The 19,749-nt window shown below is 39.2% G+C and overlaps 2 protein-coding genes across 2 annotated transcripts; both read right to left on the bottom strand.

Annotated features, from left to right (window-relative positions):
* Positions 1-311: 311 nt before the first annotated feature.
* rps15a (ribosomal protein S15a) lies at positions 312-5,772 on the bottom strand. Its single transcript, XM_069665845.1, has 5 exons — positions 5,739-5,772; positions 4,679-4,816; positions 4,356-4,435; positions 3,557-3,642; positions 312-443 (listed from the first exon to the last, which is right to left on the bottom strand). Exons 2-5 carry the CDS (start codon positions 4,809-4,811, stop codon positions 350-352), a joined length of 393 nt encoding a protein of 130 aa, XP_069521946.1. The 5' UTR covers positions 4,812-4,816; positions 5,739-5,772; the 3' UTR covers positions 312-349.
* A 2,554-nt stretch (positions 5,773-8,326) lies between these two features.
* On the bottom strand, positions 8,327-14,353 carry notum2 (notum pectinacetylesterase 2). The gene is made up of 11 exons (XM_069666452.1): positions 14,040-14,353; positions 13,845-13,897; positions 13,247-13,342; positions 13,075-13,135; positions 12,398-12,510; positions 12,185-12,287; positions 11,616-11,804; positions 11,348-11,448; positions 10,211-10,358; positions 10,044-10,091; positions 8,327-8,630 (listed from the first exon to the last, which is right to left on the bottom strand). The coding sequence occupies exons 1-11, from the start codon at positions 14,351-14,353 to the stop codon at positions 8,327-8,329; spliced, it is 1,530 nt and encodes a 509-aa protein (XP_069522553.1).
* Between the last annotated feature and the right edge of the window lie 5,396 nt (positions 14,354-19,749).

Genomic DNA, 19,749 nt, shown 5'->3' with positions numbered 1-19,749 from the left:
GGTGTATATCGTGTTGGCTTGAGCACTGTTGTCTAGTGCCGCTTATTGTGCCAACTTTTTTATAGCCGATATTAAAATGCAATATATGGTAATCCAACAAATTCATCCTTAATTTTACTTACTAGTTTTTGTTAGAATCAAATGCTGTTGCAGGCTCAAATTGTGTTCTTATCATACAACCAAGACAAAGCACAACCTGCTGACCTTGTCTTGTCTGAACAACTGATTTAAACCTCTGACAAAAGCCGTAGTCATTAAAGTGTCTCTCCACAGAAAATTCTTTGTATGAAATAAGTCACAGCAGATGACAGTTTTGTCCTGGTTGTTTTTATTTGCAGTTCTTTACATTTTAGAAAAAGAATCCAAGGATTTTGCCTCCTGTGTGTTTCCGTCTGGCCTCTTCGTGGTCCATGATGCCAGCTGAGGTGGTCAGCACAATGTATCTGTGGAGACAAAATTCAGCATGTTAGCATTCAGCTCAGGTTAATCCATCACACTGCAGGTGTTACAGATAGCAATACGAAGGGCTCTGTGTCATAACATGACAAAATATCTTCCACATGGTCACAATAATTAAGTGACCATGAGGAAAATAGTACAAATAGGATTGTAAAAAAAATCTACCATATATATTAGACACCACATTTTAACAAAGCAGTCATTTCATGATTTTAAAAGATTTGAGTATCTTTATTCAAATGTCAATCAGTAAGGAGGCTTTAATCCACAATACACCGTAAATTCTTCAAAATGCCAAAGAATGTGCATATTTAACCATCAGATTAAACTCTACACCTTTTACAAAAAAATGTTTCAAAAAGTAACAACTGCAAGTTAATACTTTAACTGAACAACAAGTTCATAAATTCACACATTTTCAGATGAAAAGGAAACATGTGGAGCAATGCTCTTTGTCTGCAGCTAACGCTGTGGCAGGCACTACACACAAGTAAACGGTGATGCTGACTGAGAAAATCTGATCTTTTCACAACACAGCCGATTTACAGTATTGATCTGTTTGATGTCTCTGATGTCATCTGCTGCTGTATTGTGCAAGTTGCATCTCTCCTACTTAGCTGCCGGTCTCTATGTAAGATGAAATAATTAAGTTGGGCATCTACTTCTGTTGGCAAACTTCAGACAAAATTTTGAGCGGACAGTGGTTCTTCAGTGGACACGGTAAGCAATGCAAAAGCAAACTTCCAGGCAACCGAGGGACCATTTTTGGCAACTAGTTCATGCAGCCATGTTGAAGTTTTACCTTTGGGTGGAATGAACACTCATTTTAGCCGACTGTGCGGTGTACTCAGGGAAATGGTGGTGATTCTGTACCTTAACTACCCAAGCTCTGGTGAAAATCCAATTCTCCTTTCCTACACAATACAGTCTAATTAATTGTTATGTCTACAGTGCATCTCACACATCTGTTATTTACAGGTCCACTGATCATGATGGTGAACTCAAAAAACACTCCACACAGGACAGCTAAATAGTGAGCACATTAAATGCAAAGCATTCCAAGTAAGGTGGGATCAGACAAATACAGAGCAACATAACTATTTAGATTGTGTAACTCTGGAAGTTAAACCATATGCAACAAGCAACATGAAACCAAACAATACACTGATGAAAAAACTAAAAGGCAAACAAATTAAAAAAACAAATCTCTGAAAACACCGATATACTGTTGGTTACACACGTGCTGCATTCATTTTCAGAGGTAAATACAAAGCTTGTAATAATCAGTGTAACTTCAGTCCAGCTCAGGACCTTTACATGAAACTTCCTGCCGTTTCCATGTCAAAAGATAAAGCACTCATGAATAGATTAATGTCTGAGCTACACGTTATGTTTCCACACACGATTAAATAATGCTAATTGCCCACTACCAAGACACTCACTTCAGGTAAATCCTAAAAAATTCTATTCTAAAATTCTAAAATAGGAACTCAGAATATGACCTACGCACTAAAACCAGTCACCAGGGTTGGAAAATAACTTTTTCCACCTGCCACTGTGGCTGGTGGATTTTAAAATCTACAAGCCACTCAAATTTTACCATCCACTTTCTCATTTTAAACGATAATGTGTAACTGCATGTAAAAAATAAGAAAAGATGAATATTATTTAGGTAAAACACTTATTTTATTTCATAAGGTAAATATTTAAACTTAAATAAAATACTGACATTTAGGATGGTAAGTGCCTTCATTGCAGCCGTTGATTTTCCTGACCTCTTTTTTACATTGAGACGACTTGTGGTCTTTTATGGCAGATTTTTTTAGGTTTTTAGTTCCGATTAAACCATTAGTTCTCTTGTCTTTTCTCCACTTTTCCTTAGTATGTTTAAATGTTAAAGTGTGCACAACTGCCTAGAAACATGAAGTGGCTCACCGTGCCCCACTCTCCCCTAATCCAAGCGCAGCAGCTTTTCTACTATTGCCTCAGTGTTTGTACACCTCTTCTCCTCTATGTTCTGTAGTTAGCTGTTGATAAGACTACTGATGGTCCTCTGTCAAGTAAACTCACGAGCTGTCCACAGCAGCAGAGACGTCACAGGCATCTGCTGAAGGATTAGACAGTGATGTCGTCGTCATACGGAAGTACCGCTGTCTGCTACAAATACACATCCACGCGTACGGTGAAGTCATTTACTGATTCTTAACAGTTCGGACTGCAGCCGAGAGCTCCGTGTGCTGCTTTGTAGTAGGGGATTATAACTTGTGGACGCTACCCGCACTGCTCTATGAATAAAAGAGCGATAACGCCGCAACGTTACTGTCCAACACAGCAATTGCATTACTTGTTTTTATATGCTACCCGCCACTGTGGCTGGTAAATGAAGCAAATTCACCTGACACTGCACAAAAACACCCGCATTTGGCAGGCGGTTAATTTCCAACCCTGCCTAAAAATGACAATATCATCCCATACTGTACTTCTTCTGGACAGTAGTCTTTGCCTGCTCATACAGAATGATGTGCCATCAGGGATTAAAGGCCGTTCCGCTGACCATTGGAATCGTAACATTAATTTATCTGGACATCATGAAACATTCCTAGGGAACATTTAACACTTGCTCAATAGAAACAACTTCTTTAGGACCTCTTTCCACTTTTGTCCTTAAATGAGATGGCCAAGCTTGCCCCATCACCTCTGTTTCTCTCTACTGTTGATTTTCTCAATCAACTGTATGTTTTGTATGCAAGTGTGTTTACAATTCATGTGACGATTGAAAGAAAAGACCATTAATGTCAAACAACCCCTTGGCAAAACCTTTTTTGTCCATTTAAAGTAAGACTTGCAAGCAATTTCATAACTTCATTTTCCATTAAGTACAAAGATAAACCTACTTTCCAAAGCAATCATATGGGACTACCAAGCACAGGCAAGCATCACAGCGGGCCAGTTGAGTATGAAACTAAGCCACTATAGTTATTGATCAAGAATCAGACTGAAGACCATGTAGACTGACACAAATGACCTTTTCTTCCAGTTGGTTTAACACAAACATCACTGCCAGGGTTCACTTAAAGTTAGAGTAGGAGATTCTCACCCAAACTGTCTTGAAGGCAGCAGGTTGTTCTGCCACTTCTCCAGATCCTTCAGCTGGAGATCAAAACGTGGACTGATCACACCACACTGCAAAAAAAAACAACACTCTGTTTAAAGTCGAGCTGAAACAGCATTTCGAGAGTATCTAGCTTCCGTATCGTGACGTATTTCCGAGTGAAACAGGACGTGCAGGCGGGACATATTTAGAGGGATTTGTTTTGATCACTGAGAAGTGGGTGCGTAGACGGACGTTCACCACAGCGCAGTAGCTAGCTAACTGACCGAGCGTTCTTGGTGCTCTGCGGCTAAATGTTGCAGAGTGATTGGTTGAAATTGTTTGTTGCTAACTTACGTAAGCACGCGTGAAATTTAGTTTTACCTGAAGAAAAAATGATCGGATTTTGCTGTAAGAATACAAAGAAATTGATTTTCTGTTTTTTTTTGGCCTATATTGTCAAATAGATGCACAATATTACAGGGGATGTGATCTGAAAGGATTAAAATTACATTTTTCATTTCACCTCAACTTTAAACTCCACAATTACACTGACAGAGATAGTAAGCAACAATAAGCTACAGGTTGCATTACTGGATGCAACATCTGTGCAGGATCAAGTATTTCCATCAGCTTATTTAGAAGGTCGTTACACTTTATATTTTAAACAAAAAAGAAACATGTTCTGTTAAATGATATATTGCCATCTAGCCAAGAGACAAGAGTAACAAAATCAGTGAACAAGGTAGCTCGGAAAACATTTAATGGGTGGAGGGACTTGGAAAAGCTAGATAAGAGACCTTACCTTGTTCAGCCTGCCTGTGAGATTGACGACAATTTTTCCGGCTCTGTGGTCGTCAATGATCTCAAACTCACCAATGTAACCTGTAACAAATGATAAAGAATAATATAAAGCTCAGCAACCATTAGCACTCCTCAGAGAACCTTTCCAGCCAGATACTGACATGTTGACTATACTTCTACAAACTATTCACTTTTAGGCAACAGTTGTCTCCTTCCAGCAGCTCCCATTAATAACATATGCACTGTTAAAAGGCCATAGTTTAAGCTTAATGTCTCATGATACCAGTTCACCATTCACTCATACAAAATAGTAGTGCCACTTACCGTGCTTCATCATGACGGTTAGGAAGCGCACAATAACCTTGGAGCAGGGCCTGATGAGGACCTGGCGTTTCCCACGCTTCTCAGCATTGTTGATGCTTTTCAGAGCATCTGCGAGAACGTTCATGCGCACCATGATGCCTGCAGACACATACAAAGACAGATATAAAATATGGTGTTGAAACTGACACACATGACCTTCAGTTTCAAGAAACCAAGCTTTGTGTGAATATATAACCCCCCCAAAGACTCGTTTCCCAACGTCCTTAAACCTTTTCATTAAATCATGTGCTTCACAGGCAATAGAACAGAAACATCAATTTATCACAACACCTGATCTTCCCTCATTTACCTTAAACCTTTTCTTAAAAGTACAATCATACATTTACACAAGTAAACCTTCATCTTGTACATACAACAAGGGTATACAAGTTTCCCAAGTAAAAAATGTCCAATTACCAATGCCCTGCTAGCCCTTAGCAATAAACGATGATGTCTAGAGTTAGCAATTCAGCATACAGTAGGAGGTTATGTTGAGCGATAACGTTTCATATTAGACGATTTTTTTCTCACAGCGGGTTACGTTGCGTTTGCAGTTTAGTTACGCTGTATGAATATCAGCTGGACCCACAGCAAAGCATGGTCCTTCGTGAGCACACAGATAGCTACTTAGCCTAGATGACTACATTAGCAGGTATCTCTGAACATTAGCAGATACAATGGTCAACGCAGTGTCCACCGCGCTTTAAATGTGTAACACACAGAGATCAACAGATTACATACAGGACTAATTTATTTACGGCAAAAATAGGCGTTTATAGTCGCAAAGCTAAACATAATCAAGGCGCCTTGAACGCACCGATGCCCAGGGCCGAGCAGAGGGGCTGGAGATTGAAATTTGAGACTCAAATGTGTTTAACTCGTTTTACCAATCAAGTCGATAATCACACCAATCCAATACTATATGCCTTCGCTTCAAGGTGATCACAAAAAAGGACCATTTAACGTGCAGATGCTTCAGATACTTTAAAGATTGAAGTTAACAGTGTAAAAGGCATCTTACCGGTTCTGCAATATGGCGGAAAGAGGAAGTAGTAAAAAACTGCAATGCAATATGGGAAAAAATCCGAGACTGTTTTTTCAAGAAGAGATGACCCACACCATTACAAAATTAACGTACTTTACCTCCGCTGTGCTAAAATGAAACGAAACGGATAGCACTGGCACAGATAACATATCGAAATTGGTGGATTTAATTCGTGAGAAAGGATTTGTAGGATTCGGATAATGTGATGTAATTGTTGATTGATTGAGTTGATTGATATTTTTATACACTTGGCCAGTCTTTAACTATAAAAGGAGCCTCCCAAACAGTAATTATGTTTTTAAACAATTAATTAAATTATTAAAACACTACCAATGAAGTCCTATGTTTTAACAGACACTAAATGTATATTTAGTCGTCTTTTCTTTTATTACATTTTGTTATGTCTTGCATAATTTTCTTTCTAATATCGTTATATGATCTAAATGTTTACCCAATAATTACATTGTTATACAATTTTAATCTATTTTTATATCATATGGAACATGCGTTCTCTTTTTGATTTTATGATTTTAAATGGGTATTTTTGCTCTTTTCAATAAAGTTTGAGATTTAAAAAAAGCAGCTTGGATCTTTTTAATATATGGATGAAGATTAAAGTAGCGCCACCCAATGAGGCGGATGAGTAATTACATGCATCGATATCAAGATATGTGCTCACCCAGTTAGGATATAACTCTTTAAAGAAATGTAATTTATTGCCTACCTTTCTCTAAAGCTATTGATTGATATTGTATATATTTTTGGTTTATTAATTTGACTATATTCCTATGCATTATGTCTGGCTATAATGTTGAATGTATTATACCATTGAGAGTGGAGTCATGCCTGTTATGTTTTCTGCACCTCAGTATGATGCCTTTATGCGTATGTTCTTGTCAATGTTACAGAATGTAAATGTTGATCTATTCAATAAAAAAACACATCAATATTTTAACACTGATGCATTTGCTTGGAGTCTGTTCCATGGATTTGTTGGGGGGGGATCAAAAAGCATTTTTAGCGCCAAATATTTTTGCGATGTTTTAAAATCACATCTAATTTTTTCCCACTTCTTATTCAGAGCAATAAATACCCACTGAATGCAGTCATAAAGGTTTATTTGTTGATGGCACACATTTAGCTAATAGGCTACAGTTTAAGCATGGTAAACAAAGCATAGATTTCTTGGCTAATTCACAAGAAATATGGGCTTATTTTCAGTGCAAGAAGGGGAGGATATGACCATCCAATTTGGGGGCAAAGGAAGGTGGAAAAGATTAGTTTTAAAAAAAAAGATTTGTTACAATTATAATATATTATAACAACTGGAGAGATGGTATGGAGATGTAATTGCTTGTCTGACTGTTAGTTATGAGTTCACTGTTAGAAGCTTTGCAGTTGTATTTAGGTTTTAAGACAATTAGGCCAAAGGGCTGAGACAAAGGGCATGGCTGAAGCTAAGAACACAGTTGGATGAACCAATAACGTTTATGATGTCAGATCCAGTTAATATCTTTATTCACTGTTTCGATAGGCTACATGTAACTAGCAGGTACATTTCTGGACAAATTCTCATCGGTTGACACAAATTCAACAGTACCAAAATGAAAATAACACAAAATGAATGTGACATTGTGAGAGTTTTGTCGAAATCAAGAAAGATCGCAATGCCTAGCCTGTTTGATGTCCATGTATGTCACAATAGAATAATGATAAGGAAAGACCAAAAGGTTGTTTCTTCTTTTCAGGGAACTTTCTTTTATTGCAGACTTCACATTTCAAAGAGGCAACCTTTGCTGCCCTTCACCAAAAAATATAGTTATCTAATCACACTTTTGTCTTACATGCAGGTAAAATATGTTTATATATTATGTATTATATATATACATACATAAATATATATATATATATATATATATATATATATATATACATATATATATATATATGTGTGTGTTTTCTGTACCTCAGTATAAGTTAGCATAGCATCAGGAGCTACAGAAATAAAATTTCACAGAAAATCACAATCAGTGTGGAACTGTGTGTGCAAAACAAGTATTGAGTTAGTGTGAGTACAGTTTAAAGTATAGAGCTGCAATTTCTCATGCAGGAGAAGAATAGCCTACTCAAACATCAGAAATAACTGCTATCGTTTGAAACATATGACTGTTAGGTAAGAAATAAACCTTAATTGAAAGCTAATTCAAATGCTAACAACAGTAAATGGAGTGCAATTCATGTAGAGTGATCAGGATGAAAGTGTGCGGTAAGAGGTGCATTATGTCTGCTTAAACTCAAAGCTTTTCATCCAGTAGAAAATTGCTCTTTTCTCTGGTGTCCAGTAGAGGGACAGCCAAACCACTCAGACTCAGACACAGTGACGTACCCATCAGTCAAGTCACCAGTTTATCAGAAACATGAAGCATAATGGAATGCTGAGCAGCATGAGACATAGTAACCAGATTTCTGTACTATTTCTATGGTTATATTCTAATTTCAACACATCTTTTTCCTCCATTAAGCCTTTTCATTGCTATCTCTTCAGCAGCAATCCATGTTAACACTTAGCCACCATTGCTAACCATGCTGGCAAGAGAATCTGCATCTCCTTGGGGATCCAAGCCCAGCTTTTGGAGGTCAAGACCCATGGCTACCAGCATCTGGAGAAGGGTGAGCTCCTGCTGGGTGGCCTGGTCCACCAAGGCTGGGCAGGTGGGGTTGCACTGGGGCCACTGGCAGGTGTCCAACAGGTGGAAAGGACAACCTTTCGCAGGTGTTCTGTTGTTGCGGGTTGCCTCCAGATTCCTGTCCCAGCAGTGCAGGGCGCGTGGAAGGGAGTTGCCCCTAACTTGGAAACTTTTCCAATTACTAAAAAAATGAAGGCAAAGATAGAAAAAGAGAGGGGAAAAGATGAAAACAAAGCAAGAGGTCCTCGATTAATAAAAGTCAAGGAGCATTTTCTGGGGCTGAATGAAGTGCCAAAACGTTAGTTTCTCATTTGGTCACTTGAGGCTGGCTCCAAAGGCGAGTTATTCACCATATAGTTCCCATATTAAAAAAACAGACCATACAGCAGACTTACATGTTTACAGCCCTATACAAAACACTATAGCGGTCTGTAGCTAATTTGTGTGTTCATGACATATGTACTAGGGATTCATTATATATAACTCATCAGTATATATTATTTTCAGGCTTAAAATTATGCATAATTACAGGTGCGGTTGCTTTGAGTGACAGGTGGGTGCAGCTAGCTGCCTGCTAAATGTCACCTCATTTATTTCAGTCACTGAACTTCTCCTCTCAGCCGTGTTTGTGTTGTCCGTAACTTTGTTTTTTTTATATTTAAATATCAGACAAAAAATATGGCTTGCTGTTCGGGTTATTCTACTACCAGCTGCCAAGAAGTCTGTGCTCCAATTTTCAGGGTAAATTTCTAGTATATGGTAAGCTTTCTATTCAGTTGGCCAATACAGGCCAATACATGGGAGAAAGGAAAGTTTTTGGCTTTTCTCCACATGGTAGACAACAGGCAATAGTGAAAAGAAGACTGGGTATCTTAAGTTACCCAGTTTGTGTCATACAACCACTTTATGCAAGCAAGTGTCCCACAAGCTCTCTTAGCACTTTAGTCTGATAAAAATAAAAAATAAAAACTCTGGTCGGCTACCACCACAAAAAGAATCTTGTTCCCTGGAAAACATGGTGGTTAACTAACGAATTCACCTGCTAATGAATTAGCCACAGGCAATGACTGTAGGCTACAGCTTTTATAACTTTTCTGTAACAAATAACAAATTGCACAAATATGGTCACTTCTGGTTCCAGAAAACCAGGCAAACATGGCCACGGCAAAATTGCCAAACTCAAGGCATCAATAGGCAGTCAACAAAACACTGTCACCACTGCCATAGTAATGACGTCACTATGGCTATGTCTACTTTGTCACTGCAAAATTACCTCCATCCTGCAGCTCCTCTCTTAAATAAAATCAATGAACCCTCAATGAATACCTTGACTCTGTAAACCTAGTTAAGACTGAAACTTTGATGTCGAATCTGTGCAACAAAATAATAAGTGCGTTCAAGGGTCACCGTGGGGTTAGGGAAAGTGTAAAGTGGCATTCGGTGACATGAAGAATGTTGCATGATGACAGGCGGACAAAAACAGCAACATGAGCTCACAAGGCAGAGATGACTATATGTAGGGGCGTAAATAAAATATTGGACTGCAAGCGTAAAAGTGCTTTACACCCAAAGCAGTCAAATGTATCATTCTTACCTTTTAGTAATCACTGTGTGGGAGAGGCAGGAAGGAGCAAAAACAGCCCTAAAATCAACACAAAAGAATACAATCATAGTCCATCTTTTATGTTCATCACTTGCTCTATATTAGATGTATTGTTATGATTAGAAGCAACTCTTTGAAACACGTTTTTGGAAACTTACGTGACATCTCTCAGCGAGGTCTTGAGCACCCTGCCCAGGTTCCTTATGTACTGCCACTGCTCTTCAGACAGACTCTGTCCTCCCATGTAGATGTTTTCCACTCTCAGCTGCTCCTCATCAAACAGCCACTGCACAACAAACAGAGGAGCTACAGGGGGAAAAAAGATGTCAACATTACAGTTGCTCTAAACAATGTATTTATATTAGCATTGGGTAAGATCATTCAATTAACCAATTTCTATTTATATAGCGCCAAATGACAACAGCAGAGACTCTACTTTTGTTTAGGGCCAAGCACAATTACCTCAGTTTTGTCTGAGTCAATAATCTGGTCATCTATGTCTTTATGTCCAAAAGGCATGCATCAAGTTAGCTGATTGCTTTCATCTGGCTTCATTTATAAGTATAAATGAGTATAATGAGCATAACGAAGAAAATGTGTGTGTGTTTTCTAATGATACTGCCTTCTGGAATTATATGTAAAGTGAACATAATCGGTCCAAGCACCGAACCTTGTGGAACTCCATGACTAACTTTGGTGTTTACAGAAGACTTATCATTAAAGCGTATATATTGAGAATGCTCTGATAAATAGTACACAAAGTACCTTTATTCTGTCCTATAATGCAAACTAAGGGTTCTAGTCTCTGTGACAGAATGTGATTGGCAGTTGTATCAAATGCATCACAAAGATTTAACAGGACAAGTACAGAGAGAAGTCTTCTGTCCAAAGCAATGAGGAGGCCTTTTGTAAATTTCAACAAGCTGTCAGCTGTCTCAGCGCTTAAGCAGTCTCCTGACTGAAAATCCTCAAATAAACTGTGATCAACCTCACTGTTCCGGTTTTACTTGCCACAGCTTTACTGTTTTGGTTCAATGCCATGGCTCATCAGCATAATTTTCAGACACAGCAAGTACTTAAGTTATATTAGTGCTAGATATTTACTTTAGGAGCTTGGGAACAAAACAGATATAAAAGGACTATCAGTCTATTAATAAAGAATACTGGAAACACAGGAACACGGGAGCTAAAGCTCAAAAACATATTGCAGTGAACATAAATTTTGCACAGCTTAGGTCAAATATATAGCATGCTAATCCAATATCAGGGTCAATTTAGCACCAGCCAGTACTCACAGGTCAACGTAGAGTACAATCTGTGGCCAAAGAAGCACTGCCACTCCTCCCCTCTCTTGTAGAGCTGCCGACATCTATCAGGCACAACCCCATTCCATAGCCTGAGAAAACAAATCACTGTCAGTACACACAGATCTATTGATCAGATGCTTCAACCCATTACACAACTACACAAAATATAACTGCACGGTATAGCAAAAGAGAGTCTGGCCTATGAAAATGTGCCACTCCATAAAATCTCTCCAGGTTGTCTAAAACTTGACTTTACCTGAGTCCTATCTTGATAGCATCTTCAGGTGAGCAGGAAACAGTCTCAGGACAATTGGGCGATCTCTGCTGTTGACTCTCTAGAAACCACCCAGAGTCCACAAGTCCTCGGACCTGAGTCTCTGCACCAAGCTGTGCCAGCTGACTGGCCACCCTGTCAACGTTCAGCAAAACACCTGTTCCGCCAGCACTGCAATGGGGCCAAGAAACACATTTAATAGTATGGCTTTGAGAGTGCCATATTTATTAGGGGTTTCAAAGCAACAGTGCATGCCTGCTAGTAGCTGGGAATTTAAAATTAAGCTTCTTTGCAGTCAATGGATCCATTTATAGGGCTTGGGCATGTCCCAAAATCAACGTTGCCAACCTGGGAAGAGCCGTTGATAGATATTATGTCATTGTTCACAGTTGACTGTAAACATGTTTATTGTTTACAAGAGAATGCACCCAAAATAGGGCTTCTCTTGCGTAATATCAGGCTTGGATAAGGTCCAGAGGGGAAAAGGGTATGCAGGCTCTTGTCAAAAAGCTGAAGTCAGCATCAGAGTGCCAGTGATAAAACAAACTCACCTTGCGCCAGACAGCATTATGACCTTCGCCTGCTTGACTCCTTTGGGGATGAGGTCTTTGATGACCTCCTGGATGATCAGAGATCCCATGAATGTATACTCAGCTGATAACAAAAATACATACATCGAATGAAAAAGGAAGTTAGATTAGAGCACATTTTCCAAGAGTGAAAAAAGCATTGAGGAAAAAGTTGAAGGATGTAAAGAAACGTACTTGTATTAGTGTTTCTATCTCTCTCCTTTTCTCTGCCCTGTCGAGGCCTGGGAGGAGGAGTTGGGGCAGGCCCAGTGCCACTCCACACATCACTGGAACAGTATGGGATGAATCTGCAGAAAAGGAGACAATCACACTTGTTAGAGTATCTCCGGCAGACGTGTGCACTTTAACCTATGGGTCATACCAGACCAAGGAAGGCTAAAGAGACAAAACCCCTGAGTGCAGTGAATGTAGCAAGGTAGCATTTTTTAATAAACTCAATTATGTCTGAGGAGTATTTTATCATTTCTTTAGAAGGTAAGGTAGTTCTCTTGGGAGTGCTGATTATTTTGGTTTTACAGCCTGCAACTTCAATGTCAGACAGTGTTAGCATGTTGAACACAGGGGAGCAATAAGCAGCTAAAGAGACAAATATTTCTGTCAAGGTTGATGGAAACCAAAATAGAGCAAAAAGAAGAATAAATATTAAACAGCAACTGTTGAACCATAACAAAACATCCATCAGCTTTAAGTGAAAAAAATAGTTTTTAAGTTTTAAAAAGTCTGAATTCTATCTGGTTCAACATAGATATGGAGACTTCCATGTCTTGCAAATGTTTACAAGTGAGGACTGTCTCATGTGACACCTCCAGGAAACACAATAAGACAAACAGTGAGGATATACAAGTACTTACACAATGTTTGCATTATGCCAGTGTGGGTTTTCTTCCACTTGAGAGGACAAAATTCCACTTCCTGTAAATCCAGCAGTCAGAGATCAGACAGATGTCTTTTTGTGTTAAGTTTCAGTGAAACACCATGACAACATGAGTGAACTGCATTTGACAGCATGGCCGTCTGACCTACCTCTTTTTGTTTGGGGCCATCCTGATGAGCTCATAAGTCGGGGTATATTTTGGTATCTGGAATCACAGGTCTCTTTGCTGTAACAGCACCAGCCACCTAAAAATAATGGAGACCAATATACATTAACATCAGGCACAGCAGGGGAGACCCTTGTTAGCCCATCACAGAGGACCGTGAGCAATGGAAAGGGAAAGGAATGCACTTGTAGTCTGATCTGCTTAACAGACTGTGTTCTCAGACATGGACAATAAAGGAATCGTTTCTTTAATTTGCACTTAATTTGTTGAATTACTTTCTATTTGTACAAAGTGGTTTTGCACAAATACTACAACAGTATGAAAGCAAAAGCAATGGATCTGGCTCTTTGGCTCAAAATAATGCCTTAATGAATCATTTTAAAGAGAGAGTCAAGTTGGAAGACTATCCACATACATTTCACCAATCACAAGTCAATCAGAGAGACAGCATCCAAAAAAGGAGTAAAACAGAAGATGACGGGACAAGATGACATCCCCTTCAAAATTCCAATGGGGGCGTCACGCCAAAACAAGCTGACCTTTGGAGGCTAAATTAACCACTTGAGTTTTTAAATACTCACCTTCCAGAAATAACAGCCATCGGCGGCTTCCTCTGAACTCCTTTAGGTAAAACCTGTAGAACCACAAATAAATAGGAGTGAGGAGATGGTGAAGATAAACAGCCATGTATGGAAACACTGTATTCAGACAACAAATGGAAAACAACTCAAAATTGAAAACAAGTGAGATAAAATATGACATCCAGAACATCTCACCCAGCTGCAGTTCCATCATTACATGTAACTTGGGTGTTCTTGAGGAAGTGCAGTCTCATTTCGTCCGTCTGTTGTCCAGCTGCTCGAGCTCCTGCAGCACCTTCCCGCCCTGCTTCGGCTGAGCTTCCACTGCCTCTAGTGTTTTCAGAGCTTCCAGGAGTCAAATTAACCACAGCGGGAGACTGGACAACATCCCCTCCTTGGTTCCCACCAGACTTCTTGGTAGACTTGCCCCCTGCTTTAGCATTACGGTTGTTCTGACAGCAGATTCCCCCGAGCAAAAGCAAGAAAAAAGCCTGGCCCAGTATCTTCATATCTGAGGATACAAAAGCAAAAAAAAACACATTCAGTGCATCTTTACTCACTTCAGACTGTATATATCCATATGCAAAACATCTATATATCTCAATCTATAGCTTGTCTTAATTAAATCCATCACTCCAACCTCAACCTGAAAACCAACTTACCTTAATCAGAAGAATAAACTTTGACAATTTTAGCTGATGAACCCTGAGGTCAGTCAGGTTTCTGGTGCTGCTGGGAGAAAGTGAGAACTCAGAGCGCTGTGACCAGGTGTGAGAGGAAGATGCCAGTTATGAGTAGTGATCAAGCCTTGACCAGGTTTTGATGAAGCCTGCAAATCAGCGGTGAGCTTTATAGTGCTACCATATGGATCAGATTTCCTCCCATTTACACTTGCAGCTCCTGCCAGGGCCTGGGATAAACTGCTGACGACACGGAGTGAGGGGAGGTACTTGATGGCAAGTGGCGAGGAGAAAAGATAACATACGTGTCTCTTCAACATATTTGAAATCTTTGCTCACACCCACCAAAGAGCTCTCTCCCATCTGACCGTGACTCAAGCTCTCTTTCCCCCTATCATCTCTCTGCTTTTCCCTCCTACCATCCAAGTCTGATTGCCCATGTTTTCATTTAAACATCTACATGGTCAGCATAACTGCATAGCCTCTTTGCGTGGCATCTGACCCTGAGGTCATTGGAGCACGCATCTCAAACACTTTCCGTCATGGGAATGAAGAGTACTGTAAGGTTCCCACGTGGTCAACAACTTAGCAGTCTTAAGGCACAGGTGGTGGACACTCGTAAAAATAAAAAATAAAATAGAAACACATTTTTCATATACATTTGTATGCAGATGATACCATTTAATATATTGCAACGGCCTCTGTTTAATGAGCCTTTAAAGGAATTACTGTTTGCCTGTAGTGCATTACATAACACTTTTTATTTAGGCTAAACAGGTTACCAACATATACATTTCAATTCACAGACGATCGGTGAAGTCAGCTCTATCCTGCAGAATGAAACGTTTTATGCAGTGTGTTATATATTAATAATAATAATTAATACTAAAATAATAATTAGTGTCATTAACTTCCACTGTGTCTCTGTCCATGTTGGCCTCTGCAGACTCCAAAATTTGCAGGTAAGGTTGGTATGCCTTTGGTAAATAAAGAGAGCAGTATTTGTGACTGATCTGTGACTGTCAATGGTTCAATTGGTTCAATCTATAAATCGGTCAATCGATACCTTTTTATTGACATAGCACCAACAGCAGTTTTCTCATGACACTTGAAACATACAGCAAGTCGAGACTTTCCTCTTTGTTATATTTTTAATCATTGTAATTTTTTTCAGAGACTCAATATTAATCCACTGTGAGCAAGTACATGGCAACAGTAGTATCAACAATGTTGATTGAACTGTTTATATAATTCTTAAATTAAAAATGCAATAGAACATCAGTGGTAACTGCTTCTAAACTGTGAATATTTGCTGGGTTCTGTATTTTTGTATGATTCTTAAGTCAACAGCCTTGAGTTTTTGACCACAGTTCAGCCCCCAAAGGCAATTTGAATATATTAATTTGTGTTTCAGGGAGTAAGGCTTGGCCTTTTTTGACTTTTTAAGACATTTTATAGTTTTTTATTATACCACCGTGTCTGAGAATTTCTGTTTGTTAATTATTTGGCACACAAGATAAATTAAAGCTAATACCATATGTATTCAACCTGTGCTCCTGGGGGGTCTGGGGCCTCTAGGCAGTCACCTGCTTTCCCTGGTTGGTTACCCAGTCTTATCCCAGTGAAATGGCTTTAGGATGACATATCACTGTTCAATGAAGGACCATGAGCCCAGGGCTCAAAATATTCTCATTAGTGAGATGCACACCATCCTAATGGGTAAATCACAGCATAAAATCAGTGCTTGAGAGTCCAGAAGTGGTAAATAAATGAAATATGAAACAGCCTTATAATGATATAAATTTTAAAGGCAAACATAAAAACATTATGATTACAAAGGCGCATGGTAAAATGGGTAGCAAAAAGTCTTTATGACTTGGGTGTGTTAAAGATTATGTATCTCCTTGAAGAGTATGCTGTCTGCAATCATTGCCTAACTATTTTAAGACGTATAAACAAGGCAGACAGATTCACAAAATTTGTCTTATTGCTTTGGCAGAAAATGATGGTATTTTTGTCTCATTTTCAAGCATTCCATGCCATTTAAAATACTTTCAACTAGGGCCAGAAAGAAAACAAAGCTACTGAAAATATGTCTATGAGATTGTATGCACCTACGCGCAATAAAAATGTGCCCTAAGGTCATCACTATACTGAATTTGATCTACGGAGCTGAACAATTCTTCATTCCTTCAGTTGTCTCGCAGCATGCACACCACCATCTGTCTTCCCAGAAATCAATGCAACAATCTGTTTAGCAGATACTTCAAATAGCTGAAAAGCGAAAGAAGTTGTTGTAAATCTATCACCATTTTGCTAGAATGTCACGAACAGAGAGATGGCATTGCTGCTATTCTGTTTTTCTTTGATATGGGATTGGACGGAATGATAAGTTTTGCACGGCGGGCTTCAGATCAATGGATTCAAGTACATTTGTGTTCTACATCTCCAGTGATTCAACTCCCACAAGCCATCATGGGTTAAAAATGATCCCAAACAGAAGGCATACATAATACACACTTGCATACCACACATATCTATTAGATTTGTCTCTTTGCTTTTTAAAAACAAACATTTTGCATAACCCATATACAACCCCCATGAGATGTGTTGAACTTCACCCTGACAGAGGCAACACTTTGACCCCTTGTCCAGCATAAGACGCATTCTTCCTCCCCTTGTGTTGTTATTTTTCACACCTAACCTCCAAGGTCAGGACACCTAAAGCCCGGGTGGTCTGGGCACTTTGTCTGCTGAGCATGTGTGTCATCACTATCCTCGAGAACTGAAAGCCCAGCCGCAAGCTAGAATATTTGGCGGTTGATAGCTTCAAAGAACATTAAGCCAGAGAGAGCAGTCGTGTGCTGGATCCTCTGCCCGAACCACAGCGCAGAAAGCTTGTGGTTCACAGTTATAACTTCAAGGTCCAACTGTATGAGCATCAGATTCAAATTTAAAAGGTGGTCTAATTAACCAACTTTTGTTTTAGGACTGATCAAAACATATATATGTTGAAAAATGGAACAAGAAGACCTTCTATAGGGTTGTCATCCATACCAAATGCATGCCTCGAAGCTCACCTTGTCATGTTGCGTGTAATTTGACAATCTGCAACAGCATCACCCTGAATCTATGTTGTCATCAGCAGTGGAGGGCATAGCTGGGGAAAGAGGCCCATGATAAATAGGAGATAAGAGTGGCATCTTTACAAGCCACATGAAAACGAGCCTCAGGCGAAAGATATGAGACCTGGCCAGAGTTACAATACCAGAGCTCTCCACTCAATCAGTTAGGATGACAGACGGGGTCTTAGTGGGATCGGTGTTAAATGCTAGGCCACTGTAATGGGCCAGACCACTCAAGTTGGGTTGTGCAAAACTACCCCTAAAACCAGGTGTTAAGAGGCCTCGCGTGTTAACCTTCTGCAGACTGCCAATGCATCAGTGTGATAGATGGAGGAGGCGTCGATGGCAGGGATACAGGGTGTTGGATTCAGGAGGATTGGAAGGGTGATGTAACGGCATAGTAAAGGAAAGCTGACAAGTGAATACATTGCAGCTCATTCTGCTGAACCAACCATGAGTTCTGTCAGCCATACTGGAGTCCCAGAAGCACCTTTATCAAGGTAAAATATGTTCAGCCTCAAGTATGAATGCCACGACAACAGTCCTTAACAGTCAAAGGAAAAGGACATGCTATAAAATAAGAGAAACATTAAAAGTATGTACATATCAAGTCATGCAACTTGCAAATACGCTGTTTTCCCTGTAAACTAATTGGTTATGAAAAATTGACCTTTTCTATCAGACTCATGGTCATTTTTGGGAACTTGTTTATTTATTTGTATTTTCTGGAGGACTTCAGATTCAGATGCTTCAAAATGTACTTGTGGAACTGTATAAAGAAACAATGAATAACTATCTACGATTGAAACGATAAGTAAGTGACCTGTTGTTCAACTAATATAAGAAATCATAAATTCACATCATATGGGTTCTGCAGGCCACTGGTTCTGAAGGGGGTTTGGGTGTGTTTGAGTAAACAGCTTTAAGTTTGGGGCTTATGACACAGTGGAGCAGCAACGTGGCCTTGGAGTAATGCTTAACCAACAGGCCTGTCAGTGCAGTGATGGATACCAGCAATGGGGTCATGCCATGCGCAGCTTTAGCACTCCACAAGGGCTCTTCACATAAGTCTTCACACCTGATCAACAAAACAACTATCACACAACACAGAGTGGAAACAGCTGGACAAGCCCCATTGGATAAGAGAAGGTACAGGCTAATGTAACATTAACATATCACGGTTTGTTGATACCTCAGATCTTTGTAAAAATAAATAAATAAATAAATACTGGGGGGCAATTTGTATATACCCCAGGATCAGTTTTCAGTGTGTGACTGTCCTTATATAGCGCTTTTCTAGTCTTGCAACCACTCAAAGCTGCTTTTACACTACATGTCACATTTACCCATTCACACAAACATTCAGACACTGAGACAAGTATCAATTTCCAATCAGATGTATCCCCACTTATACCTGATGGCTATGCCTTCAGGTGCATATCGAGGTTCAGTGTCTTGACCAAGGACACTTCAACATGGAGAAATCAGCAAGAGTAACTGCATCTCAGTACATAAGATAGCATTAGATATAAGTGCGCAGTGCAAGGTTGCCATCACTAACCGTATCAATGCACTTCTTTGTGTGACTTTATTTTGTGGAAGGTAGAGTTGCCATTCAATGATTTAATTCGGTCCAAAGTAAATTATTATTATCATTATTATTAGTATTATTATAATTATTATGACAGGCCTGCTACAACACACATTTTTTTATGAGGATCTGATTTCTTGTTTTTCATCTTGGAAACAAGAAAACTTTAACAAATTATATATATAACAATATATAACAAATTATGTATAACACTTGCTAACATTTTTTATAGTGCTAAAACAATACAGATAATGCATGCTTTTGTCAAATAAACCTGATTATTGTTCAATGGTTGTGGTTATTTTCTGAATGCCTGTTAAGTGCAATACATGGTCTATTTTCATGAAATTTAGTTTGTGAAATTCTGCTTATTAAACATCCACAAAGACTGACCTTGTGTTTTTTCTTGTTCCAGAGCATTTGCTATTTGGCTCTGTGTGGCAGGCCGTAAATAAGAGATTCCAGCTGAAGTGATGTCAGCCCTTTGCATCATGTGTTGTCACTCCACA

This window comes from Semicossyphus pulcher, unplaced genomic scaffold (assembly GCF_022749685.1).
Source record: "Semicossyphus pulcher isolate SPU_LCO1_2020_fin unplaced genomic scaffold, fSemPul1.0.p SCAF_17, whole genome shotgun sequence".
In the NCBI taxonomy this organism is placed as follows: Eukaryota; Metazoa; Chordata; class Actinopteri; order Labriformes; family Labridae; genus Semicossyphus; species Semicossyphus pulcher.
Note: the sequence above shows the minus strand (reverse complement) of the source record. Positions and strands in the feature narration are given on the sequence as shown.